At 40.9% G+C, this 22,825-nt stretch overlaps 1 protein-coding gene across 1 annotated transcript in view; it reads left to right on the top strand.

Moving 5' to 3' along the window:
- Positions 1 to 827: 827 nt before the first annotated feature.
- The window catches only part of prss16 (serine protease 16), a gene marked incomplete at its 3' end in the record, with an annotated part of 40,019 nt that continues 18,021 nt past the window's right edge, over positions 828 to 22,825 (top strand). The window contains 3 exon segments of the mRNA XM_037678450.1: positions 828 to 848; positions 926 to 1,098; positions 8,139 to 8,253. Of these exon segments, the coding sequence (XP_037534378.1) occupies positions 828 to 848; positions 926 to 1,098; positions 8,139 to 8,253 (309 nt within the window).

Raw genomic sequence — 22,825 nt, forward strand, 5'->3', positions numbered from 1 at the left:
AAGAAGGACCATCAGCCTAACAATGGATCATTAGCACACTGATGGCTGGTTTTGGTTGTCAGCAGCAAAACTGGTTGATCCACTCTGAGAAGGTGCTATTTAAGAGACTGAGCTGAATACAGCACCTCAGACTAAGGAAGTCTCTCGGATGAGAGACGAAACGTTTCTACATTTTTTTGTTGTTTTGCTTTGTTTTGTTTTTTTGAATGTCCAGAGGACTAGATTTAACTTTTTTAGATTTTTCTACCTGGATTATTGAGCATGCATCAGGATATAAGATGATCTCATTGTAAAATCGTGGCACGTGGGCGATATACGTTCCTTCAAGGAATGCTGGGCCTTTAACTATCTCTTAATTTGTTACTTTTAGTGTTTTTAGTGTATAAAGACATACTGATTGTTTTCACAGAGTGCTAGTCACATCCCAGATGAGTGTTATTCTGTGTTTGGTTGTTTTTACCCACAAGGCTTCAGGTTGGGATCAAGGACAGAGTGGTTTTGATTATGGACCCAGCTCTGTCCCGCCTCATTCTATCTTAAAGACTCATTTTACCTACTTTCCCTGTGACCCGAGAGAAATCCTGGCATAACCCAGAACAATGAACATGGTGTTCTGAGGTTTGTTTTGATCCCTCTCAAAGCACTGAAGTTAATCATCACTGTTGCAAGAAGGATGTTAGCGTTCACGTTCTATGTTTTAGAAGTGTGCAGTTTTTCCTCTGAGCTTTTCTAAGCTGTGGCGTTGGCTCATCGTTTCACTTACAACGTGACTAAAAACTCTTTTAATAAATTCCCTCTCAAGCCTTCAGACAGAGCCTGGCTCCCACATGGCTCTGTTTACTCGGGGTGTTAGCACCATGTCATAACCAGCCCTGTGTTTTTAACTGAGGGCACTCTTGTGTATTGATGTGGTCTTTTTTTATAGCATTACTGGTTTAAGTGTCCTGCTTGTATATTTTCAGAGTACTTGGAGGTTGTGTGGCGTTCACTGGCCTCAGAAAATGCAGAGTGTCCCATTCTGGTGAAAAAGGCTTCAGATACACTCGTCGCACGCCTGAAAGACCCCAGAACCTTTGACAGCATCACCAAAGACTTTAAGTACAGTGCATTTACCTTTTTTATCTATATCACTGTGTTTTCTGCTATCTAAACCAACCAAGGTAATAGAAAGGACAAATATGAGTCGCATCGTCTAATCTACAGCTGCAGGAAGGACTAAGGTGGACACCAGTCTTTTTCATGTTGGCGTGCCGTCATTTTACGTCATTTTCAAAGCGCGTCTAAAATGCTACAACGTCATCTTTTGTCTATAAGATGATCTTGGTTCAACACTTTGGCATGAAAGGCAACATGCTGGCTTCATGGCTTTTAATTTAATTACATTTGTTGGCCTTTCTATTAGCTAAATGCACATTTATTTTTATTTAACCTGTGTTTAATTCAGTTCAATTCAGTTTATTTATATAGCGCCTATGCACAACAGAAGTTATCTTGGGGCACTGAACAGAAACAGTCATATATATAAAAAAATTGTTAATAACAATATTTATCTAAGGAGTCAGCAGATTGCTTTGAGTTTTCACTTCGTCACAGTGTCCCATCCTAAGCGAGCACAAAGGCAACAGTAGAAAGGGAAAAACTCCAAACCTCCAGCAGAACCAGGCTCAGGACAAGCGACCATCTGCTTTGACTGGCTGGGTTTGAGAGGAACAAGAAGGAGAAGTGATCACACAATGGCAGGTCCCGAGGCCATTTGGTTTTTCATTTGGGCCGTCGCCCAGCGGGCCTGTAGTTCTGGACTGCTAAGTGGAGGAAACTAGGTAGTCTGAGACACAAGGACTCATTTACAAGAGAGACCTAGTTAAGATTAAGAATGCAACACAAAAGCCATTAAAAATAATAGTGTGATTAAAACCAACATAACCAATGTTTCAACAAAAAATAATCTGTGCAGAGGACCTGACTTAAGTTTGTTAGATCATTATCTGTAAAGTTATTCCCATTTTATGGTTTTTTTTAAAGGCCAGTTGGCTGTGGCAATGTTAAAGTGGGTTGACTCCAAATATTTATCAGTTTTAGATGTACGGTACATCTAATCAATAATTTTTGAAAGTTTAATTAAAGTTGGTCCATTGGATCAGGAGGTAGTTTGCTAACGCACAGACACAAATGCCCACAGAACATGAGCAAAAATATTATAGTCTGCCTTTGCGTTTTGGCTGTGGGCGTTAAAAAGAACTTGAGCATCTGTTTTGTTGACAGATCTTTTTCTCAGTCTCCAATTATTTTATTTTTTATTAGTTTCTGTTCTTTTTAGTTGCAGCCATGATTTCATTCTCTGCTTGCACCATGTCTGCAGTAATTATGGCTGTCTCTAAAATTGTTTTGAGTTGTTATAGTGACTGTGAGGTCAGCTGGCACAATGAATAAGCAGAACTAAAAAGCAGCTTTAAGGTTTGGTTAGCTTACCAAACTAATACTGTCATGGCGATGAAAGAAAATTACCCCAACCACAGGGAATGTCTCTCGTTTCAGCTGTTTGCAGATGACGCAAACATGTCCTCATGCCGGCACAAACACACACAATGTCTTAAAGGTGGGTCGGAGGTTTCTGTCTTCCATGTCTCAGTGTGTCCTGGCTTCAAGATTACATTAAAATGAGATTTAAGGAGAGACGTATTTAATTACCATCACCAGCACTTCAGAAATTTTGGAACAACAATTATTTATTAGAGATATTGCAATATCTGCAAAGTTTTAGGGTGAGTGCTAAATGACTGCTGAAACAGAGTTGCAATAGTTCAAACAAGCAAGAGCACTAGCTAAAATGAGCCAAACACAAACTAAAACCAGCAGAATAATTCAAAACTAATAGCAGAAGAACAGCGGACCAATTGCTCCTCACAGTTCCAGGAACTCGTCTTAAGTGCATAGGTGACAGGGCCTTCTCTGTAGCAGGACCAAGACTTTGGAACGAGTTACCTCTGCTTGTCAGACTGGCCCCCTCCATCTCGGTTTTCAAATCCCATTTAAAAACTCACTACTATTCAGTAGCTTTCAACACCAGAGGATCTGTGTTTTGAACTTGTATGCTCCACACTGGTTTGTCGTCATATTTATTATCTGCATCGATTTTATGTCTATTTATTTTTTTTATATATTTTTGATTTACTTCATTTTGTATATTGCTTCATGTGTTGTCTGTTGTTCTGTCTGTACAGCACTTTGGTTGGCCTTGTAGCTGTTTTAAGTGCTCTGTAAATAAAATGGTATGGTATGGTAAAAGCCTGAAGCAGCAGAAATGTCAGTAAAAGCTAAAAAAGCAGAACAATAACTAAACGCCAGTAAAAAGTTAAATGTGGCAAAACCGTAAAAAAAAAAAAACACACACGCACACAAAGAAAAACTATAAATGAACTTGCACTGAGTTAGTTAAATATCAGTTTTTATAACAGATTTAAAAGAATGAAGTGAAAAAGTCTAATTTTAGATGGCAGCTTGTTCCAAAGATTGGGAGTCATGACTAAAAAGTCTAAAATCTCACTGTCTTGTTGTCAAATGCATATGTAATGTGTCTATAAATGTGCTTGCTGGTAGTTTTTTTTAATGTCTTAAATCATGTCCTGACAAGGTGTGAAGAGATCTTTTTTTTTTTTTTTTTTTAATATATCCACTATCTTCATGGTCTTTCTCCTTTTCTTATCTAAAGAATAAAGCCTCCAGTATACTGCCGCGTACGTCCGTTCACGCGTACGTACGCGTGTACTGTACGCAGAGGGTTCAGACTTCATACTCCAGCGTACACCCCGAGCAGCTGCAGAGCAGCTTCACAGAAAAGGGGCGTTTACCTTTGGGACAAATTGAGGTCGCCGATTGGTCATTTGCTGACACGCCTACTGGATTGATTGACAGGTCGGAAAAAAGGGGAAAAAAAGCCAGCGCTGGCAGCCTCCGCCGCAGCGGTGTTCTGTGTTTATATGTTGTTAATAAAAAGATTAAAAAAAAAAAAAAACGGGGAGCGCTGGTTCTACAGCCCACACATCAGACCAGCCCACCAGGAAATCTCCAGACCCTCCCGCAGCCATGCTGGACCTGAGTTTAATTTGCTCGTGACAAATTCCTTCATTTCTCACCATTTCAGTCATGAAGTCAACGGAGGAGGAAGAGATCACGTGCATCTTGGCAAAAAAACAAAAGAAAAGGCCAGATCAGAGATGAAGAAGGGGAATTTAATAAATTTGTGTCGCATACAAAACAGTCCGTCGCTGGGCAGTTTATTGTGCGACACCGCGTACGCGTATGTGGTCGTAAAAATTTGAGCTTTGCATGGACATGCCCTGGGGGGTACGCTTGTACCTCTGCATACGTACGTGCATACCTCTGCATATGGACGTACGCGGGAGTATACTGGGAGCTTAAGGACCACGCTTTTAGGAGCTGCAGCCATGTACACTCCGCCCATATTTCAGACAATGGCATACAGTTTCACTGTACTTCACTGTGCAATGATAGTATAGCTTATTCTGATTCTGATAAAAGCAGAACAGTAGCTAAAAGTAGTAAAACTGTATCTAAAAGTAGCATAATGGATGGGCTCGACCCTTTCTTTTTGAAAACTGGTGCTCACATCATTGCTATAAATCAGTGTTGCCCCAGAAATGGACCACCGTTACAGTCACCCTCATGTTCAAAGGAGATAACAATGCAGCTACAGACCCATTTCCATAGAGCTGTCATTTCTAACCCGAGCCCTAAGCTCGGCCTCACCTGACCCGAATTTGGGATGGACCGGGCCATGATGATGTGCTGGATGGCCGGGTCGTGTTGGGCTTTTGATTGGGTAAGGATCAGTCACGATCCAGTTATATGATAACATGGCCTGCCATACAATCACCAGCCGCATTTGGCCATTTCACTGCAAACTAACCAGCCTTGAAAGAGGTAAAAAGTTCAGTTAAGCTTCAGATGGGACTATACTGCCAGGAAGCGATCCCAGGACGCGATCTCAGGACGCGATCCCAGGACGCGATCCCAGGAAGTGATCCATCACCCAAATGGACGTTCATTCAGCTGCTGTACTCAGCGGACGCATGCAGCCAATGACCCAAACAGGTGAGATCCCAAAGCAGACGTGTCAGAACAGGGTCCTTGTCTGAATAGATCGGAATGCAGGCAGAAGCAGGGTTTAAATGCTCTTTGACGGCCATGAAAGGACAAACAACCCCTCAGCTCCAATCTTCTGCCCCTTTTATTCAGTCGCACGTCCCCAACCATTAATAACTAATTAAAAATGACATTTTTTTTCCGAGTTTGGACCTGTAATTACTGTTAATTCGTCGGGTCGGGTGGGGTTCAGAAATGATGACTACGGGCTGGGGCTGGGTCGGATCTGATTTTTTTGGGCCCGAAGGCAACTCTACATCTCCACCCTGCCATGTGTCTCAAAATTTTTTGAAAACTAATCAACAAACAGCTTATTGACTTATTGGAAACACACAATATTCTCAACCCCTTGTAGTCAGGCTTAAGATCAGGGCACAGTTGTTTTACCAACACACTTAATTTTGTGAACAATATTATGTGTGTGATGGATAAGAAAGACTACTGTGCTGCTGTCTTTGTTGACCTAACAAAGGCCTTCAACTCTGTACATCATTTCCTCTTGCTGTGAAGGCAGTTTATAACTCTAGTCTTATGTCTCGCTAACATGAGTGGATGACCAAAATTGGGTAGCTTCCGTTTGTTACCACCCACTGACACCCTTTCTTGTGCATTGCCCCCAGTCAGAACTTTGTTTTGCAGGCTATGTTCTTCTTCTTTTGGCTGTTCCCTCTTTAGGGGTTGCCACAGCAAGTCATCCTCCTCCATCTCACTTTATCCTCTGCATGCTCTGTCCTCACTCTCCACCTTCATGTCCTCTCTAACTGCATCCATATATCTCTTCTTTGACCTTCCTTTTTATCTTTTTCCTGGCAGCTGGCATCCTTCTCCCCCCCTCTCAAACCATCTGTGTTCACTGTCCAAAGTGTGCACATTTTGGTCTTCAAAAGAGTGTCCCTTATCTGTGAGGTGGAGGTGAACAGCTGAGTCTTGTCCTGAGGAGGTGGAAGAGAAAACAGGCTCTAGAGCAATGTGGATATCCTAACTGGGCCTTCCTGAAAGCAGAGAAGAAATCCAAACAGGACTCCAGTCAGCCATCAAGTGAAAAGGAGGAACCCAGACCTAGACCAGTGGTCATTCCATATGTTGAGGGAGTATCAGAGAAACTGAGACATTTATTTTCTAAACATAACGTCCCAGTGGCTTTTAAACCCCAAAATACATTACGGCAAAGACTGGTTCATCCCAAAGATCCAGTCCCCCGGCACAAACAGAGTAATGTTGTGTATGCTGTTCAGTGTCAGGAGGGCTGTGATCAGTCTTACATCGGGGAAACTAAACAGGCACTGGCCAAAAGGATGGCCCAGCACAGAAGATCAACATCATCAGGCCAGGATTCTGCGGTCTACACTCATCTCCAGGCCAGCGGTCACTCTTTCAGGGATGAAGATGTTCAAATCCTGGACAGAGAGGAACGATGGTTTGAGAGAGGAGTAAAGCAGGCCATCTTTTTGAAAATAAATTGTCCATCATTAAACAGGGGTGGAGGCCTCCAAGTTCAACTCTTCCCCCTCTTACAATGATGTTGTTGCTTGTATCACTCAACCCCTTGTGAATAGTAAACAGCCGTCAGTGTGCTAATGATCCATCGTTAGGCTGATGGTCCTCCTTGTGAGCATTTATAAGACTGAGCTGAATACAGCACCTCAGACTGAAGAAGTCTTTAGGATGAAAGACAAACATTTTCTACATTTTTTGTTTGTTTTGTTTTTTTGAATGTCCAGAGGACCAGACTTAACTTTTTAGAATTTGTCAGGAAGAACAAATATCTTGGGCTTTGGACTGGCTCCACACCTCAGGAAATTCACATCAACACTCTGCTCTCCAAAGTCTGTAGCAACATTCATACTGTCCACTCCAGCATCTACATTAACTTATGCATCCCTAAAGCACTCACTTCCTTTGGTTGTTCATCCTTTCAATTTTCTGCTACCAATGATTTGAACCATTTACAACAAACTGTCAAACTCGCTTCTTTTATTCTGTTTTCATCTTTTAAAAGCTTAGTGAAAGCATCACTTGATGACCATTGCACATTCTTTTAGCTTTCTCCTCTACAAGTTCTGTTACTTTCTTGCACCATGAACCGGTCCTAGCTTTTTGATTGTTAAACCAGTCCCATGGTCTGTACAATCTTATGTTTGACTGCCAGTTGTTTATGTTGTCCATCTCTGTTCTACCTCTTCTGTATCTGCTGCCTCTTGGCCAGGTCGTCATTGAAAATGAGAATTTGTTCTCAATTGACTAACCTGGATAAATAAAGGTCAAATAAGAAGACAAAATAGAGTGAATACTGTATGCTGAATCCAGATTTTAAAATGAACAAGGTTTTTGAGGAAGTAAAGAGGTCTTGACGTATTTAAGGATTTTTTTTTAAGTTCAAGATTTTGAAAAGTATAAAAATTAAAGCAGACTTTACATACATTAAAGCATAAAGCATTCGATTCAATTTGAATTCATTTCATTTATATAGCACCAAGTCACAACAGAAATCGTCTCAGGGCGCTGTTCAAAAACATCAACATGCATAAAAAGTCAGTTAACGTTGTCTATGTGAGGAAGACAGCAGATTGTGTTGAATCTTCATTTCTTTGCAGTCTCCCATTCTTGTTCCTGATCAAATGTGTTGATATATGAATTACATAAAGTATCCAGAAGCAATTTGATTTGGGAAAAAACATACAGAAGAAAGTATTAACAGGAAGTGTCAGCTTGACGAGGGACTTTTTGTTTAAACTATAAATATTTTTGACCATGGCCTCACTTTTAGGAGATTTATCTAATCACCTGCAGGTGGTGAGGTTGAGTTTTGACTTTTTTGTGAACCAAACCAAAGGAGGAAAATAACAAGGTTTTTACTGTCCTCTTTTTTTCCCTCTCACCTATTTTCCTCTTTTCTTGTCCTTCCTATTCCCTTCCTTTCCCTCGTTTCTCGTGTTTCATGCTCTTCCTCTTGCTCACTCCTCTCCCAATTCCAGTTTGTGCTCCAAACTGCAGATCCAGACAGAGATGGACTCCGCCTATTTCCTGGAAACGCTGGCAGGTAACTTTATGGATGTGGTCCAGTATAACGAGGACAACAGAGAGTTTGAGGTAAGGAAAAGAGTAAAACACCCTAAAATGCAAATTATATATTTGTACTAAAATGAGTTATGAAAAACTACCAAGTTGAGTGAAAAATGTCAGGTTTCCCCCTTAATAAAAATTTAATTTTCTCCAATTTTAAATGCCCCATTATGCCTTTCATTAAAGCCTGGTGGGATGGCGGGCGTTTTCTGTTTCCAACATTACACGATCAGCCTCCATGCCATCAAGGTCACAAAACGAATCACTCTGACTTGGGTGTCTGACAGTTGTACAACCACCGGCCTCACACCAAATGGAGCCAAAACTGGGTCTGGCTTTAGACGTTTGGGGTTTTTTTCCAAAAAAATTTGGGAAGAGTTTGAAAAATAGTGTTCCAATATATTGTGATTAAAGAACAATTTAAGAACCTATGTCCTAGTGACCCATGTGCATCTATCACAAGAAGGATCAACAGAGGGAAACATTTTCGACAGTTTCAGTTTAGATAAATCTATGTAGATAAATCTATGTAGATAAATCTATGTTGACCTGTGAACTGCAAAAGTCCATGTCTAATATGTACAGAAGTAGAATGAACATATCCTTGAGCTTTAGACTGTTGTCTGTAATAATCACTCCCAGGTCTTCCTGCCAGGCCTTTTTCAGAAGGTCTAATGTAGGTCCTGAGTCCTCTTGTGATAACAAATTACAGCTCCTCGTTATTAAACCCATAATGCACGGATCAAAGCTAAGTACCTTCTCCATTGTGGAGTCTGAGGGTCGACTGGAGAAGGATGGAAAAAGGCTTTTTACTCAACTTTGGATCTGTAGGAATTTAAAGAAATTACTTTCTAAATTGAATTTGGTCTGCAATTGCTGAAATGTGGAAAAACAAATATTTTCAGTAAATAAATATTTTATACATTGAATCCCTCACTGATAAAATGAAATGTTTGCAACTGATGGAGGGAACGCATGATTATTTCTCAATAGACTAAAAACTGATGTGTCTGTCCATCCATAATGATTTCTTATTTGGGACCAGATTTTAACATAATGAGAGACTACTGGATTCTCAATGTTTTGTTTTGAGATGGGAAGAGCTGAATACTGTAAGGCTTTAAAAGAGGAAGAATAGCTTTCATTCTCCATCCCTCTTCAATTAGTCCCTTGAGTGGACACCCAGAACAACACTGAGCCAACATTACACGACCAGTAGAAACGATGGAAACTGGGTGATAAACATTCCTCCCTGACAAGGTGATCTTTGCAAAAACATTTTCTTGATTTCAAATCTATTCCAAATAAATAATGTCATAAGGGAGTCTAGTTTAATGAAAATGCCTTCATTATCCAGATTGGAATACACTGATATAAGAACAGAAATTTAGGCAAAATATTCATCCTAAGAATATTTATTCGGCCCGGTAATGAGATTGATAGATTCACCCACTTATTTATATCCTGTTTTGTTTAATCATATAGATTTAAAAATTGTGTTTAAAAAGGCTGTTATGTTCCTGAAATATATTTATTCTAAAATACTTAAATTTAAATTAATTGAGATTGAAAAGGCAACGTTTTTTAAACATGCTGGTGTACATGCAGGTTTAGTATTAATTGGCCATAACATACTTTTTGGTAAGTTCAGTTTGTATCCAGGTTCCGTTATCAATGGGACGGACTTCACAGGGTTTGATATGTGTAGTAAGAGAACATAAATCTCTGTAAGCAGATGATCGGTCTTTCCTCTTTTTATCCTGGTAAAGTTCTTTGTTGCACATAATAAAAGAGCAAGAGTTCAACGGCTAATACAAAAAGTAATGACGAGAGTGGACAGCCCTGTCTAGTTGACCGACTAAGAGAGAAATAACTGTAATATACATTATTAGTTTGCACTGAAGCCTGAGGTTGGGCATATACTTATTTTACCATAGATATAAATCCTGAGCCAAATCCAAACTTTGACATGGTCGAAAAGATAAAATCCCGTTCAACCCTGTCAAAGACTTTTTCCACATCTAAGGAGAGTAAAATCTCAGGATACAGATTATCTTTGTCCCGAGAATGGATTATATTGAGTAATATACATTAAAAAACAACTGTCCTATTTTTGATAAACCTCGTTTGGTCCTGAAAAATTGTTGGTAAGATTGTTTCTAGACGTTTAGCTAAGACTTTTGCTAGTAATTTATTGTCTACATTATGTTAAGTTCAAGTTCAAGTAGATTTTATTATCATTCGCATCACATGTGGTATATGAGATGGAACAGGGTCAAGTCAAGTCATATTTATTTATAGAGCACAATTTAAAACAGATAGACTGTTATCAAAGTGCCTAACACTAAGGGTAACACTAAGAAATAAAAAGCAGTAAGAATATACCTTAAAAAAATTAAAACAACAGCATTAAAATGAAGACATGGAACAAGATATACTAAATCAACTCACACAGTATGAAACGCCAGAGAGAACAGATATGTTTTTAGCAGGGATTTGAACACAGTCCCAGTTCCCAGTTCCATCCAACAATAGCAAAAATATAAAGTGTAAAAAGAAACCGTAAATAAGGATCTAAAATATAAACTAAGAAATATGCTAAACTAAGAAGTACGCTAAACACTAATAGTGCAAAACAATATGCCGGAAACAGCAGCGTGAACATGAGTCTGTGTGAGCAGATGAGTACGAATGAACACAGCAACATGAGATCAAATGATGCTGGGTCCAGAGGGTCTTTGTTCTTTTTGTGAATAAGGGAAATGCTTGCCTGGTAAAATGTTAAGGAGCTCCTATTAATGGCCTCGTTGAATACTTCTAATAGCAACGGTGAAATTTTCTCTTTAAAGGCTTTGTAAAATTCTGAAGTGCAGCCATCTGGTCCATGGCTTTTAGAATTGTGTACCACAATTACTGTGTAATTGTGCATACATTTTCAAGACTGACTGTTGGAGTTGTAATTTTATTGAAGAACTTATCTATAAGTGCTTATCTATAAAGGTAAAACAGTTTAAAATATCCTATAAACATAACACTTCTGAAGCACCCTATGGAATGTGGTGTTAACTATTTAAAGTACATGTATGTGGTGATATCATGAATGTATTGTATGGTAAAAAACTAGCATTTGCCTCCTAATACTCTTTTTCAAAAAGGAACCGATAAATAATTTTATGTATTTTGTCATTTGTTCAAAATAAATTTCACTTCAGCGCCCACCAGACCACAGTTCTGGTAAATTTGCCCAAGTATATAGTTTACTTTTTAATGAAAGAAACGTGAAACGGTTAAAAAATTCCTGCATATTGACCCATGAGAGAGGAGACATGAACATCGAAGTAAAATAAGAGTTGACCAAGTGTGTGTGCTTGGTTAAATAAAAGGCACCTATGAAACGTAGAGTTGTAGCCAGCTAAAGCTCTATACTGAAACATAATAAACGCTGCATTGTCTAACAGAGAGGGGGTCATATTCTGCCCAGAAAGAGGACCCTCAGAGCTCTCCTGGGGCCAGCTGCTTGGCTTATTTTGTATTTCTATATGAGGTAACCTAGTTTTACATGAGGTGGCTTGTGGTGCTGCAAAAACAACTAGAGAAATCTCATGTCCTGCCAAAATGCAGTGTGAATGCTTATTGCTGAGTGAGTTTTTCAGAAAGCTGAAATCAGCTGAAAAAGTTTCATATCTATTAATGTAAGCTAAATTTAAACAGCTGACTTTGCTAAAAGCAGAAAAATAAAAGCAGAAAGCAACTAATAAAACCAGCAGAAATGTGTAGAAAAAGATTAACAGAGCAGAAATTTAGCCAAAACAAGCTGAATAAGCTGAAACAGGCAGAGAGAGGCTGAAAAGATGACCAAAAAAATAAAAAAATAAATCTAAGAATTAGCTCAAATGAAATTAAAATGAGAAGAAAGCTGAAATTAATGACAACAAAAAAAAAATAACCTGATACATGCTCAATAATCCAGGTAGAAAAATCCAAAAAAGTTCAATCTGGTCCTCTGGACATTCAAAAAACAAGAAAACAAAAAAACAAAACAAAGCAAAAAAAAAAAAATGTAGAAACGTTTCGTCTCTCATCCGAGAGACTTCCTCAGTCTGAGGTGCTGTATTCAGCTCAGTCTCTTAAATAGCACCTTCTCAGAGTGGATCAACCAGTTTGCTGCTGACAACCAAAACCAGCTGATCACATGCTCAAGAAGGACTGTTCACAGGGGGTTGAGTGATACTTGCAATCACAGCATTGTAAGAGGGGGACAGTTGAACCCGGAGGCCTCCACCCCTGTTTAATGATGGACGATTTCTTTTCACAACCTACTTCACATATGGGGAGCAATATTATAGGCAGAAACATGGGTGTGCTGTGGGGTCTCCAGTTTTTCCTATTGTTGCCAACCTGTACATGGAGGAGGTAGAAAAGAGAGCCTTGATGTCCTTTTCAGGGACACCACCAAGTCATTGGTTCAGGTATGTTGACGACACCTGGGTTAAAATTAAATCTCAGGAAGTCCAACATTTTACTGACCACATCAACTCTGTGGATAAATACATCAAGTTCACACGAGAAGATGTAAAAAATGGCAGGTTGGCTTTCTTGGACTGTGAGGTCTCAGTCTCTGATAGTGTCATGTTTTTGCCCCTTTTTTTTACCTCAGCCTGTATAGTTTCATGTTTTCTCCTGCCAAGTGTTTTCTGTCCTGTCAATCACTCAGTTCATGTGCCTGCACCATGCCTCCTCTCCCTGCCTCTGCAATCATCTTCATTCATTGCACCTGTGCACCTCCCTATTTAAGCTCCCTGCTCACCCTCATTCATTGCCAGATTCACAAACCTCTCTGAGCAGTTGAAATCCAGCACTTCTTGTTTGTGCTTCCTGCCTTGTTCTGAACCCAAGCCTGTTTTCTGACTACCCGACCTGCCTGCTCCCTTTTGGATTTTGTCTGCTTCAGTCCTCTTGGTTATTACTCTGCGCCTCCGCACCGACCACAATTCAAGATCACGTTTTTGGATTTATTCTGCTCTCTGCCCCCCTGTGCTCGAACCCCTGCTACCCATCTTGGACCCTGGAACTGGATTTGCCCTTATTGGACCTGTACGCCTTCTGTGTGCTCCGCTGCTGCTGTTCACTCTGCATGAGTGACGTCATTGGCTATAGCGAGACAATAAGTCACAGGGTATGCAAATTTATGCAAAAAACTGTGACTTATATGACGAAAATTACGGTAATTAAGATTTAACCACAAGGAAGGAAATTGTGCTTTTAGGGTTGATTTATGGAGTCTGATTACATTACAAGTCTTAACTTATGTTTCCCTCGAAAAGAGAGGGTGGTTCAAATATTTAATTTTTTATAACTACTTTTAATTTTGATAGCTTTTTATTGTTGAATATTTTCTGTACTTGATATGTTCTGTCTAAAACAGGTCTCTCTTGTAAATGTTTTTTTGTGACTTAGTGAGACTAACCTGTTTAAAAAAGGTTAAATTAAAAAAAGGATCTCAATCATGTGAATGCTTTAGAAACATTCAGACAATAATGTAGATATAATAACAATAATCACAATAATGTGGATCATAACTGAAAGCAGGAACAATACAAACCAACCCTCTTCAAACTAAACGCTCTTCAGACGCCAGTGAAAACCCTCTGAGGAACAGACTGACTGCTGGAATCACAGTTTTTATCGCCCAGAGGAAAGGGTTCATTGTTTTTACCTGCATCTGTGTGTGCATGTTTGTTTGTCATTTACAAAGTTGGCCCAAAACACATAATGTGTGAAAGCAGATTTTTATTTTTCCATTCATTCTTTGTGGTCTGTGCTTTCAGCTCATTCAGAAGAAGACTCGGGTTTTTTAAGCTTTATACTTTTCAAAATATTTAACTTTATTTATAAATGATTTCCCCATGAAGTACATTCATTTATTTATTCGAAACTTTGTTCTCTTTGAAATCTGCTTCAATAAACTCACTCTGTTTTTGTCTTCTTGTGCTATTTTTAGCTTTCAGCTATTACTACCTTTACCGTTCTACTTCTTTTAGCTACCCTTATGCTTTTTTTTAGTTAACATTTAACTTTTCATTTTAAGCTAGCTAGCTTTTTGTTACTTTTAATTTCTTGCTAACCTTTTTATTTGGCATTTGGCTAGCCTTTTGCTACTTAAAGCTGTGCCTGTAGTGCTTTTATCCTTTTGCTCCTTTTTTCTAGTGTGTTGCCACTTTTAGCTACTGTTTTTTGCGTGTTGTACTGCATGTGGTGCTCTGCTTCTTTTAGCTTTAACTCGGTTCAGCTTCTTCAACAAGTTTATGCAGTCATTCAGTACTTTTGTCTGCCTAACTCCAAAATGTCTTCATCGTTCCTAACAGAATGTTTGGATGAAGATTGTCTCCTTTTTTCCTCTCAGTGCCTCCTTTAAAATAAAAAAGTTACTTCTCTTATTCCCCTGTTCCATCGGCTCTCTGTGTCCTGCTGCCTTGACGGGACGTGAGTCCGGTTACCAATAAGCTGATGTGAAAAAGTAACAAAAGCCTCTTTGGTCTCTCTGGTTTCCTGTCGCACCGAGCCAAAGAGACGCCTGTAAAAGAAGTGAGAGGAGCGGTGGCCCGCAGAGCCCACGGCACCGGCTGGCAACCACAGCCTACCACTGACACATGGAGCTGAGTCCTGAGGAATAGTGAGGTGTAACTCAGTCACAGCAGTACTTTATAAACTCCCACAGGGTGTTGGAATGAAATTCCTCTGTTTCTGCAGATGATGAAGATGGGTAGTCATCGGTGGTTTGGAGTCAACACTTTCGTTTGGCTTGTTGGCAGCTCTGCAGTCTCTGCTAAATGTTTACGTGTCCAATCCCTTCCAAGTAAATGACACGTTCTGCTTGAGTGTATACCTGGAAGAATCCAACCACGGTGCTGGACCGCACACGTGCGCGCTTGCACACACACGTAAACGGAGCCTTTCAGAGGAGCATGTTTGAATACAAAGAGCCAACATTCACAGTTATCCATAAACTAAAACAACCGAACATCTCTACTTCATAATTTTGATGCACCTCATATTATTTGCCTTCTCAACAGTGTAAAAACCAAGCTGCGTTGTCATTCAACAGGCCTTTCATGCCTTTAGGGATTTCTGACTCCTTTCCCATATATTGGCCTTATTGTGTTGTTCTCTGTTCTCTAAAAGTTGTTCGGACGGCATGATGCATTCTGAGGTGATGACGTACATTGGTTAAATGGGTAAATGGACTGTACTGTTATGGTGCCTTTCTATCTTATTTCAAGATACTCAAAGCGCTTTACACAACAATCTGTGTCCTCATTTACCCATCCACACAGCACTCTACTAGATCTCTTCAAAGCTAATTGAACAAATCATTCTAATGAGACTAATCAGTGCTTTAGATCACATTCATACACTGATGGGGCACACATCAGAGGCTATGAGGGGTTCAGTGTCAGGTTCAGGACACTTCAGCATGTTACTGCTGGTGGATTCGAACCCCTAACTCTCGCATTGGAGGACGACTGCTCTAACCACTCAGCCACAGCCGCCCTAAACTAAAACGGAAAGAATCTAGGCTAAAAAAATTATAACGCGACTTTAAAGTTATATTTTGTATTAGTACTTGTATATGGGTCAAAACAATCAAATGTGACCAACTTGTGATGTTTAATTTATTAGCTCTGGAGCTAAAGCCACTATGGCACTAATGCCATATACAGCGTTTTTCCTACCATTATCCAAGGAGGGCGCCCAGCACTGTCGACAGAACCGAGCGCCCCGAGCTAGCACGCAGCACAGACATGTCTCCGTCTCCAAACCCCCCCACCCCCACCCCTGTCGATCACTAAGAGATGAGAGTCCTGCCAAGGCAAGTGAAGACGCCATTCACATTAGCTCTGAAGCTAATGCCATTGTGGTGCTTGAAAGTTTGTGAACTCTTTATCATTGTCTATATTTCTGTATAAATATGATTTAAAACATAATCAGATTTTCACACAAGTCCTAAAAGTAGATGAAGAGAACCCAGTTAAACAAATGAGACAAAAAAAATATTAGACTTGGTCATTTATTTATTGAGGAAAATGATCCAATATTACATATTTGTGGGTGGTAAAAGTATGTAGGGGTGAAGGACATTGTAGGCAGGGTGCTCGGTTCTGTTGACCGGGCGGGGCACCCTATGGATAACAGTAGAGGAAACACTGCTTTGGAGCTAATGTTGATTAATTTCTCCATTCTTCTCTCGTCAGCACTCCTGTTCAAATTAAACATCAGATCATGTTCAAAATTAACGTTCAAGCTGACTTGGGCTCGCGCCGGACCAACCTGTCTGCATCATTTCCCCAGAATGCATTGCAAAGTAAATAAAATGGCGACAAATGTGCATCATTAATTTTTTGACAAAAACAGTTTAAAACTAAACAGCTTGCATTCAAAAAGCGTTCAATACATCATGAATTCATCATGTCCTGGATGACTGAGAATCTTCACCAGCATAAACAGCTTGCAGTATTTTTACAGTCTCGTTTTTTTATATAGCTGAAGTGATTGTTTATAGATTAAGGTCTATTGTTGTAACTGGTCTGAGATCATTTTAAAGGTGTGTTTTGTGTCTGTGTAAAAAAAAAAAAGTTATTTTTTTCCTTTAACTTTCGACCTTTACCTTTTAGTAAATCAAAACTGTGATTAGAGGTATTAATACTACAACCCAACATTAGTGGCTAAAAGCTTCAGATGCAGTGAATGCTGGATATAGTTAGGCGTCGTGTCCGAGCTGCATCAGGGTCGAGGTGATTTCTGTGGTGAACAAGAGGTTCACAAAGTCTACAGACCCCTGACTTCTTGCAGTTTTATGTTGCAGCTTAAAGATACAATTGCATATTTTTAGTTATCTATGCTCCAATTCCATTTATAACTAAATCAAACCAGACTTTTTGTGCAATTTTATACATTTGTTAAGATAACAACTGTTACACAAGTATTCAGGTTATTATTGAGTTGAAACACTTTTTGTAGCGGCTACAGCCTCGAGTCGTTTTGGGTTTTCTTTAAAATTCTCTGAAGCTCAGTCTGGTTGGATAAGGACCGTTGGTGGACCCAAGTCTCCAAATGTTGGATTAGGCCTGTTAAAGAAGATCATCCGGGTCACGGCACCAGCTGTTAAAGACGGGAGCTGGCTGTGGACACCGGATCCGGAAACCCCCTCCAACCCACGTCTTTACCCCCGGCTCAAACCTCCCTTGGAAGTGGCAACTATACTAATCAATAAATCAAGGAAACGTCAATTAAGTTTTATCAATTATATTAAAAAGGCAGGAGAAGATTACAGTTTTACAGCGCTGGACCCTCCAGACCGTGTCGCGTACACAGACCCGGAAGAGCCTTGAAGTCCCGTGTCATCACTAATTTATGGGGTCCTATGACTCCTCCTTTCGCAGAAGGGAAGCTCAGCCTGTCAGTGTATGAGGGGGCGTGACTAAGTGTGGTCTTATGTGTACTGACATGTTAGGAAAAACATGAGACGGTGCTTCAAAGCCTTCGTGGCAAGCAGATTAAACTATTTCTTGACAGATATTGAATCCACAGGGCTGTGTGCTTTCCCCCCTGCTTTTCTCCCTGTACACCAACTGCTGCACCTCCAGCCATGACTCTGTGAAACTTATTAAGTTTGCAGATGACACCACTCTCATCGGGCTCATCTCGGACGGTGATGAGTCTGCATACAGGAGGGAGGTGGACCGGCTGGTGACCTGGTGCAGCAGCAACAACCTGGATCTCAATGCCCAGAAGACAGTGGAGATGATTGTGGATTTCAGGAAAGCCACCGCCCCTCTGCCCCCCCTCACCTGTAATGATACCCCCATCACCACTGCAAATTCTTATCGGTTCCTCTGCACCACCATCACCCAGGACCTCAAGTGGGAGCCGACCATCAGCTCCCTCATCAAGAAGGCCCAGCAGAGACTGTACTTCCTGCGACAGCTGAAGAAGGCCAAGCTGCCGGCCAAGCTGATGGTGCAGTTCTACACGGCCATCATCGAGTCCATCCTCATCTCCTCCATCACGGTGTGGTACGCCGGGGCCACTGCCAGGGACAGACTCAGACTGCAGCGCGTTGTGCGCTCAGCTGAGAAGGTGATCGGCTGCAGCCTTCCATCCCTCCACGACCTGTACGTCTCCAGGACTGTGAGGCGAGCAGGTCGGATCACAGCTGACCCTGCTCACCCTGCACACGGACTGTTTGAACCACTCCCCTCAGGCAGGAGGCTTCGGTCCATTCGGACCAGAACCTCCCGCCATAAGAACAGTTTCTTCCCCTCTGCTGTTGGACTCCTGAACACTCATAATGCTACCTCATAATTTCTGCTTTGGTTACATTACATCTGTATTATAATTGAATACTCCATCTGTACTGTTCTCTAAGCTTTTTTATTGTTCTCTATTGTATGGGTGTACATATGGTTATGTTATGTTTTTAATTTTACTTTATTTGTGGGTGTACACAGGCTTATGTCTTATTAATGTTCTCATTTTTACTTAATATTTACTTTATTTTTACTTTATTTTACTTTATTACTATTCGCACCTTATATCGAAGCAAATTCCTAGTTTGTGAACCCCGTTCATTGACATGGCGATAATAAACATTCTGATTCTGATTCTGAATCATCAGGGAGACTCTCTTAAGGGTTTGCTGGCCCAGTTTAACCCAGTCAGAACCGGGTCATAATTTCATTATAATCCCATCTCTGAGCAGATCAAAAACATAGGACCAGTCTAAATAGGAAATATCTTAACAGGCCGATGTCGGGTCTTTGGCTGGGCCACTCTAGGACACTTGCAGAGCTGTCTAGGTCCCTCCTGTTTTGTCTTTGCTGTGTGCTTTGTGTCATTGTCATGTTGGAAGGTGACCTTTCAGCCCAGTCTGAGGACCTGAGCGCTGTGCATGTCCTATCAATTTAATTTGACACAAGTTCAATTAAGATTCATTATTTTAAATGTTGCAATGTGTTTGAATACTTTAAGAAAATGTGATATTTATTTATTTTTTTGCATTCGCTGTATAAAATTAACTTGAAGTGCTATGTGTTGTCATCATTGTATTTTCCCATACAATGACAGAACCAGTCCTCTGTATTTAACCCATCACGAGATACACCCAGGCGGAGCAGTGGGCAGCTATGTAGGTCCGCAGGGAGCAATTAGGAATTGGGTGTCTTGACATGGGCATGGCAGGGAGTTGAACCTGCAACTTTCTGGTCCCAAATCAGCTGTCCTACCTCTACCCCATCTCGATCCCCATAAAGCAGTGAGCATTTACAAAAATGTGTGATTTTCACATATAGATAGTTCCTTTTTTTTAAATGGGGAGTGAGATAATTCAGTATAGTGATTGGTGTGCAGTATCCATCCATCCATCCATTATCTTCTGCTTATTCCGAAGTCGGGTCGTTGGGGCAGCAGCTTGAGCAGGGAGGCTCAGACATCTCTTTCCACAACCACCTCTTCCAGCTCTTCTGGGAGGATTCCAAGGTGTTCCCAGGCCAACCAAGAGACATAGTCTCTCCAGCGTGTCCTGGGTCTTCCCCAGGATCTCCTCCCAGTTGGACATGCTCGAAGCACCTCTCTAGGGAGGCTGTATTATGAAATTCTTTATCAAAAGGGCTCGTGAACGGTCGGCACATATTCAGACAAGATGGAAAAAATGAAACACCAGAGGCTGTTACTGCTAGGAGTAATAAGTGTCCTTTATTAACCTGCCACAGAAAACAGCCAAGCAAAAAAACACATGTACACTCGTACACTCTTAACACACAAATTGATATGAAATAACTTCTCACCGTGACACTGGCCGGGAAGTCGTTTTCGACCCAGGTAAAGAAGAATCACATCAAAATGGCGTATGGCACCAGCGCGCGTGCTGATCCATCACAGGACTTCCGAAGATTAAGTTGCCTGTCACACTTCCTTTATACCTTCTTCCCTGACCGGTTCGCGTGAGAGCAGATCAAAGCAAGTTTTGATGGTTGCCAGGAGGGCAGATTTAATTAAATCTGTTTTTCCTTCATCAAAGCAGTCTGTGCAACAGAGCGATGGTTTCATAAAAAAAAAAAAACATGTCCTTCAAAACCTGGGTCACTGTAACCTGAAGATTGGGCCCGATCTTCTGGCTAGAGCATCCCCAGAGAACTTTAATTACTCCAAAACACATCTGCAGCACAGGAATGACTGAATAAGCAGATAAGCTGCATCAAAAGTGAGTATAAGTGTGTTTAAATAAGTGTAATATAGGTATAGATTGACATAAAAGCATTAAAATAATCATTTCTATATCAGAGGCGCCCAGGGAGCATCCTTACCAGATGCCCGAACCACCTCAACTGGCTCCTCTCGACGTGGAGGAGTAACGGTTCTACTCCGAGTCTTTCCCGAATAACTGAACTTCTCACCCTATATCTAAGGGAGAGTCCAGCTATCCTGTGGAGAAAACTCATTTCAACCGCCTTTATCCACAATCTCATCTCGGTCACTACCCAGAGCTCTTGACCATAGGTGAGGGTAGAAATGTAGACTGACCGGTAACAGAGAGCAATCCACCCTTTTCCGGTTGAGGACCATGGCCTCAGATTTGGAGGTGCTGATTCTCATCCCAGCCGCTTCACACTCCGCTGTGAACTACTCCAGTGAGAGCTGGAGATCACGGCACGATGACGCCAACAGGACATCTGCAAAGAGCAGAGATGGAATCCTGAGGCCACCGAACCGGAAACCCTCCGCCAGCTGGCTGCACTGAGAAATTCTGTCCATAAAAGTTATGAATGGAATCGGTGACAACGGGCAGCCCTGGCGAAGTCCAACTCCCACCCTGAAGGGGTCCGACTTAGTGCCGGCAATGTGAACCAAACTCTCGCACCGCTTGTATAGGGACTGAACAGCCCGTAACAACAGGCCTCCAATCCCATACTCACGGAGCACCCCCCACAGTGTACCCCAAGGAACATTTTAAAATGCCTTCTCCAAGTCCACAAAACACATGTAGACTGGATGGGCAAACTCCCATGACCACTTAAGGACCCTAGTGAGGGTAAAGAGCTGATCCAGTGTTCCACGGCCAGGACGGAACTCACATTGTTCCTCTAGGATCTGAGGTTCAACTAACGATCGGACTCGCTTCTCCAGTACCCCTGAATAGACCTTACCAGGGAGGCTAAGGAGAGTAAACTACATTCAGTTCACTTCAGTTGAGTTTATTTAATACTAATTTGTAGCAAAGGTCATACCGTTCTCAGTCACTGCCCCTAAACTGTGGAACGAGCTGCCTCTGCACGTCAGACAAGCTGACTCACTTCCTGTTTTTAAATCTGCTCTGAAGACTCATTTTTTTTCTCTTTGGCTTTTAATGCAGCTTGAAATGTTGGCTTTATTGTTTTATGTTATTTGTTTTATTGTTGTTACTGTTTGCTGCTTTATGATTTGGTAGTTCATTACTTTTATGGTATTTGTTGAGTTCATAGTTTTTATGCTTGTATGTGTTAGTGTACAGCACTTTGGCCAACTATGTTGTTTTAAAGTGCTTTATAAATAAAGTTGTATTGTATTGTATACCATACCACTTTATTTACAAAGCACTTAAAACAGCAGCAAGGCCAACCGAAGTGCTGTACAACAAAACAAACGGCAAAGGACACAGGATAAAATGCATACAATCCACAGAGGTAAAAATTAGAAACTAAATGACTAAAATAATAAAAACACATTGAAGTTAAAATCAACTCACACTGGATCGAAAGCCAGAGAATAAAAGTAAGTTTTAAATGCGACTTAAAAACAGTGAGAGAGGGAACCTGCCTGACATGCAGTGGTAAGTCATTCCACAGTCTTAGACCTGCAACAGAGAAGGCCCTGTCACCGCTGAGCTTAAAACAAGTGCCTGGAACCAATAGAAGCATCTGGTCTGCTGACCTCGGAGAGCGCTGGGGACATATGGCTGCAGCAGATCAGCGAGATAGGAGGGGCAGAGCTGTTCAGAGGTTTAAAAACATACAGAAGGATTTTAAAATGACTTCAAAAGTGAACTGGGAGCCAGTGAAGGGAGGTCAGAACTGGAGTAATGTGCTCTCTTTCCTGTACCAGTTAAAAATCGGGCTGCAGCATTTTGAACCAGTTGTAAACGTGCAATAAAGATCTGATTGGTTCCAAAAAGAAGCACATTGCAGTAATCAAACCTGGTCCTCCATTGCAAGAGTTGGGGGTTTGATTCCACCAGCAGTCACATGCCGAAGTGTCCCTGTGTGAGACACCGAACCCCTCATTGCCTCCGATGTGTGCCCCATCAGTGTATGAATGTGATAAAGCACTGATTAGTCTCTTTATTTGATTTGTTCAATTATTTTGTTTAGATCAAGTAGAGTGCTGTATGAATGGGTAAATGAGGCACAGATTGTTGTAAAGAGCTTTGAGTGTCTTGATAATATGGACAGGTGATACAAACCGGATTCCAAAAAAGTTGGGACACTAAACAAATTGTGAATAAAAACTGAAATGCAATGATGTGGAGGTGCCAACATCTAATATTTTATTCAGAATAGAACACAAA

Source organism: Nematolebias whitei, chromosome 6 (assembly GCF_014905685.2).
Source record: "Nematolebias whitei isolate Nwh7 chromosome 6, NemWhi1, whole genome shotgun sequence".
In the NCBI taxonomy this organism is placed as follows: domain Eukaryota; kingdom Metazoa; phylum Chordata; class Actinopteri; order Cyprinodontiformes; family Rivulidae; genus Nematolebias; species Nematolebias whitei.